Source organism: Passer domesticus, chromosome 4 (genome assembly GCF_036417665.1).
Source record: "Passer domesticus isolate bPasDom1 chromosome 4, bPasDom1.hap1, whole genome shotgun sequence".
Classification (NCBI taxonomy): Eukaryota; Metazoa; Chordata; class Aves; order Passeriformes; family Passeridae; genus Passer; species Passer domesticus.
The window spans coordinates 16,520,263-16,526,262 of NC_087477.1; the positions used below are offsets into that span (position 1 = coordinate 16,520,263).

Genomic DNA, 6,000 nt, shown 5'->3' on the forward strand with positions numbered 1-6,000 from the left:
GGAAGAAGTCAATCAGACAAACCCAATTACCATAGCTATTTATCTGCATGGTGTTGAGCTGGTCAGCAAGTTGTGCTGTAGAGGAAGCAGGTGCAGTATTTGGGAAGGCTGCTTGGGTCTGATGACTGTAGGGAGGATAGGAAGGTCCTGTGCTACTTGGAGGTGAAGGGCCTTGAAACCTAAAGGAAAAAAAATCAATGAAGTTATGCAAAAAAATTACATCAAACAATCATAACTCGCAAAGATTTCATACCTCCTCAAGATGGTGCTGAAACAATTAATTTGGACAAAACCCTAATGGAGTATGCCCACATTCTGCTCAGAAAATATACACTTGTATTAAAATACACAGAGGACAGAGAGATTGCACACTTGTTTAATAAAAACAGACAGTCCATGTTTGTTTGCACACTTGTTAGAAATGAAGCAGAGTGAGTGTACAGCATGGCACAGTGAGAGCAGCAATAAGTGCAAGCCTGGAGATTAAGAAACACAAGCTTCTGAACATATCACAGCACTCCATGGCCTTTCCAAGCTTACAAAGAAAGACTCCCTACCAGGGATGGGTGAAGAAGATTAGGAGAAAAATCTGTGAAGAGAAGAAAACAAAGTGAGGAATGCTTGAGGAGTTCTCTGTAGTAGAGGAAAAAAGACATGGGTAGAGAAAAACTTCATGATTATCAGGTTTGGAAAATGTGAATGCAAGAAAAATAACCAAAGAAAAGAAAGCAGTAACATACACATGGCTTACAAGGGCATTTTCTACCAGACTATTTCACTCTGGTAAAATAAGATCCCAGGCAATGTCCCAGAGACATTCAACACAGATTTTCCTGTAACCCCTTGTAAAAGGGGGGGATGAGCCCAGGATGAGCCCAGCTATTTCAAGAGAAGTAAAAACCACTTTTCTTGAAATTTTTGTCTAGATACTTCCCGGCCTAGAACAGCAGCTCTGAGCAATTTTGGAAAAAAAACCAAGACCAGTTGAAGAACAGGAGATGTGCAGCTGTCAGGGCAACGATGGGAAGCTATGGAAGAGAATCAGTATTTTGCCAGGTCATGTCAACCTGACTCTATTCATCTTGTTCTCCATCTTCAGGACAACCACCACTTCTCCCTGTGCATGAGTACATCATCTTGAACAACTGATCACCAGTCTTTTTGGGTGCTCCTTCCCACAGTGAAATGAAATAACTACACAGAAACTAAGAACCACAGAAGGAGATTAAGATTTCAACCAACTACAAGAAAAATGTTACATGGTGTCAAGTTCCCTACAACTGAAGGACCTATGGGTACACAAACTAATTTTGCCACTCCTGGCAAAACGGACAATAACTAATATTTGACAGAATTAAATTTTTTCTCCCCTTCCCATTCCTGCCTCCTTCACAGAGAGGTAACAGAGGTCGAACAGTTCAGATGTCAGGGGTTGGTCCTCTCCAGTCACCTGTGAGGCTGCTGTCCTGGGGCACCAGACCCATTCTGGAAACTGGTCTGGCTGAATTGCTGTGCACCAGGGGGTGGAGGCCCAACAGGAGCTGCAGATCCAAAAGGCACAGTTGATTTCGAGATGCCTGCAAAAGATCAAGCACTTTTATGTAAAACCCTTAAGAAACAACAAGATGGGCAAGAAATGCAGGTGTGCAGCTCTGCTCCAGCATTAAGAATAACAAGTTTGGGTCACCCTGCTTGAGCAGAGGGGTTAGACCAGAGGTCTCTTCCAATCTCAATGATTCTGTTGGAAAGCACAGATTTCTGCTCAGTTATAAAAGCAGATATGAAAAACTAAGAGAAAGAAAAAAGCAAACAAACAGTAGTTCATAACTTTCCAACAAAGAACCCAAGAGGAACAGTAAGAAAAAAAAAATGAACAAACAGACACTGCAATTGCCAGTTTGGGGCAGTGCTAATTCCCTGACACCCAGTTATATTTCAAAGTAGAAACAAGAGGTCCCTTTGATTTCGCAGACCAAGGTAAGAAAGAAAACTTAAAACAACTTGTTAAAGTAAAAACAAAAAGAGGTTCCATGTGTAGAACCTGCTCTTCTCTGCTCAAAACTGTTCCTAATTCAGACCTAGTATAGAGACTATGAAGAAACTGTGATTTATGTAAACAGCAGTGTTGAATGAACAGCCTTTCAAACTGTATTTCTTGAACTATTTTCCCTTTAAATTACTCTAACATTAAAAAAATCAACTGGTATGAAAACCAGTACTTACCCCAAGTATTCTAATAAGCTAATTACCAAAAGCATTTCTATCAGAATTCTGACTATATTCAGCTATATTTAATTAGAATAACACAACTCCTGCTGTTTTTAATAAGTTTTAGAGAAACTGGGTAAAACTTTTTTTGCTTCCTCTTGCAGTATCAGTATAAAATTTACACAAAGTAGAAAGAGATGCAAAACACTAACACAAAGGTAGACTCTGAAAACCAATTTTAAGCCAAAATAATACCTGGTTGAGGTGCAGAGTACGAAGAGTTAGGGTCCCCATAATGTCCATAATGAATTGAAGAATTGGGTGGTCCAAAACCTCCCATTCCTGGCTGGGATTGGGAATATGGAGGAGCTGCAACATAACCTTGTTGACTCATGATGGCAATTTTCTCATTCCAAGTATTGTGGCCTCTACAGGAATCTGCAACAAGGAAAATGACACCTGCTACTATTCATCACTCTCTCTGCATTTTGAAAGGCTGTGAATTGTATTCTCCCCCCAAAAAAGATAAAGGACACATTTCAAGGCAAAAAATGACCTGAAGTCAGGGGCATATATAGGTTTTTCTTGATAGCCCAGTTTCCTTGGCATTACCACATGCTGCATTAAAATGGGATTCACCTCTCCCAAGCCCATGGAGAGAACTGTAAGCAATGGATGTACAGATGGAAAAAACTCTCAAAGGACAGTCCCAGACTATTCTTTTTACTGGGAGAGCCTTGACTTCAACTACACATGGAAAATACACTGTGAATCCTGCTCCCCAATACCAGCCATGCCAAAGAACCCAGAACTCACTGAAAAATCAGGAAAGGCAGAGTGACCAGAGCAGAAAACTGCCCCTAGCAAATGCTCCTCCTGTGCTAGCACACCTTATTTTAGAGGAAGTGTGGAATACGACACCAGTTTTCCACCAAACCTTTTACAAACCTTGTGCATCAACCCCACTCCAAGCAAGTGATGGAAGATTCCTTACTTTTGATGCTGGTGAGACAGAGACTAAAACACAGGATAGAGAGAGTTCCCAATCCTGGTTGTCTTCTGAATTACTGGCCCAGGCCTGAGCAGCCTTTTAACTCCAGAACTCCCCAGTGTGCCAAAACTGAGCACAAGACGTCCCACGAAGGGAGAGCTGAGGCAGTATGGCCTCAACAGCACTGTATGCTGCCCTTGTTGTTATCAGGCATCTTCTCCATAAGTTTCACATCTTGATCCTGTTGTTTTAAATAAATGAAACAAGCAACCCCCAGAGCTGGACAGACAGCAATTCAGAAAGAGTCTTCTAATGATGAGAGCATTCATAAGATATGATATTTCTTTCTTGTAGTCAGATTTTGTTTAACAGAGTAACATTTTAGAAAACTTTCAGGAAAGTGTCATGGTAACTGCCATCATTTTTAGAAGCAGAAAATTTGAAGAATCCTGCAGTGACAAACCATATGATTGTATTTCACCAGATTAGTTTTCAGATACAGAGCCCTTGCCACCAAGGGATCTTCAAAGTCATTAAAGTTGTACACTCTGCAGCCTTGATAACAAGATTCCTCTTTTCCATGTGAGAGCTTCCATTTTGATAGCAGGTTGAATTTAATAATAACAGAACTTCACTTTCCTGAGGCCCAAATTAATCTGTTATGAGAAATGCTGAGGATTCAAACCCTGAACAAGCATTTACTACTCTCACAGTGTCTCAAGCACATAAGCCAGGCATCCCCAAAGATCTACACAACATAAATTAGCATTTCAGGTGTTAAATGTTCCTTTGAAATAGCTTTCCCAACCACCTGTACTTCACATTCTTAAGCTCAAGCTGTGGAGTCATCTTTAAACATGGGAACTGGACGAAAATAAAACATGAACTGTGTCAAAGCACACACAAAGGCACCTCGAAATTAGAGCTCCAAGAACACACTGACAAATTTATGCTGCACTGGCACATGCCAGTACAGAAAAGTTATCCCTATGAGAAAACCCATTCCTAGGCTTCCCAAATTAAACAGATATTTCTGAAGAAAAAAACTGTTTTACTGACCATCCCCATCAGACAAGAAATCCCTCTGAGCTTTGTACAGGGCCTGGCCCTCTCCACACTCTTCAATGCAGCACAAGATTTCTCAGCTGCACTGGTAAACTGCTTCCAGGAGTTAATCCTATGGAGTTTTCTCCTATGTGTTGGTTAACAAGGTAAATGAGAGAGAAAGTAACAGGCAGAAGAGACAAAAATGTTTAATCAGAGGCTTGGTGCTGCCAGCTGTACCTTCTCCTCCCCTCAACCCCACCTCCATCAGAAAAGACGTGGCAGTGAGAGCTTTAACTGTTCCAAAAGACACTAAATTAGCATTAAATTACCTACATACCAGCACAGACATATACATATAAAATATCTATATAAAGGAAGAGATTTTCACTTAAGAGGCAGCTGAAACAACCAACAACTTAAGCTGCAAGAGCATTCAGAGGAAATTACTTCCTCCACAGCTTACTCACTCACACACACAAAAAAAATATCTTGCCACGTCAAACTTCCCACAGACAGTATAAACACACAGAGGTTGTGCTGAAGTGAGACAGGAGCTCTAACCACAGATAAAATAATACAAAGTTCTTCAACACATTTCCAGCTTCTCTTTAGCACCAAGGATATTTAATCTCTTCTCAGGCTAAGTTTATATACCAACTATCACAAATGAGTATTTAGCATTTCAGAAATTGTACCGGGGGAAGGGGTGTGTGTGTGTGGATGTACCACCACACCATGAAAAGAGTTCATACCGAAGGTCATGAAAACTTTTTTCTTCCTGTCTCGACACTACTTCACCTTATATCCCATAACCTGGGGAACAACACCAACGCTGAGGAACAGCTACAGAATTTCACTGACTTCTATTACCGAATAGGCTGTCACCTCTGCCAGAGGATCGCTGCACCTATGCAACGTTCTGCTGTCTCTGGGAAGATGTAAAAGTTAACTACGTGCAAGCAGAAGTGGGACAAGAGCAACAGAACCAGGCTGGAGTCCTTGGCCCCCCGAAGGAGAAGTATTAACCTTGTATTTCCTCGGCGCTCCCAGCCCGTCCTGCAGGCAGAGGTGCGGCGTCACTTTGGTCACCAAAGTGCCGTACAGCCACGCACCTACTTCAGGGCTCTTTTCCAGCACCACACCGCGAACCAAGCTATGACAGCAAAATCTAAATTCTCCCCCTTTCACCGCCGAGCCTGCCGAGCTTTATACACGTAACCTTCCTATCCCCATCGCCTACGAGTTTTCAGCCGCCGTGAGCTCACAGCAGGTCCGGAGCCACCGCCCGCCCCGCGGCAGTACCTGTGCCTGCCCGGGGCCGGGCTCCGCTGCCGGCGGGCGCAGCCCCGGGCCCCGCGCTGCTGAGGGAGCCGCAGCGCCGCTGAGGGAGCCGCAGCGCCGCGCCCGCCCCGCGCCCGCCGCCTCAGCCGGGGCCGCTCGGGACCGTTACCTGCGCCCGCGCGCCCGCCGCCGCACGCGCCCGAGTGCCACGTCTGAGGCGGCCCGGCGCGGGCCGCGCCTGCGCAGTGCGGGCGGCGGGGCCGCGCCCGCGGTCGGGCCGTGGCCCGGCGGGCGGGGGCGAAGGGCGGCCCGGGGCGGCCACAGCGGGACGGAGCTGCGGTGCGGGACCTGCCGCTCCGAGCACGGCGCCGTGGTGCTAAAGGGGCGCTTGGTTTGCCTCGTTATGTGCTTGATAAACAGAATCGCGGAACCAGTTGGGTTGGAAAAGACCTGTGAGATCATCGAGTCCGACC

At 44.8% G+C, this 6,000-nt stretch overlaps 1 protein-coding gene across 6 annotated transcripts in view; it reads right to left on the reverse strand.

Annotated features, from left to right (window-relative positions):
- The window catches only part of SEC24D (SEC24 homolog D, COPII coat complex component), a 41,795-nt gene extending 36,032 nt beyond the window's left edge, over positions 1–5,763 (reverse strand). Inside the window, exons 1-5 of one of the 6 annotated variants that reach the window (XM_064416344.1) lie at positions 5,273–5,505; positions 4,259–4,391; positions 2,464–2,646; positions 1,451–1,577; positions 31–179 (exon numbers count right to left, since the gene is read on the reverse strand). In XM_064416344.1, coding sequence (XP_064272414.1) covers positions 31–179; positions 1,451–1,577; positions 2,464–2,602 — 415 coding nt within the window. In that variant the 5' untranslated portion in view covers positions 2,603–2,646; positions 4,259–4,391; positions 5,273–5,505. The other 5 variants (XM_064416347.1, XM_064416348.1, XM_064416349.1 and 2 more) reach the window with 5 other exon arrangements.
- Between the last annotated feature and the right edge of the window lie 237 nt (positions 5,764–6,000).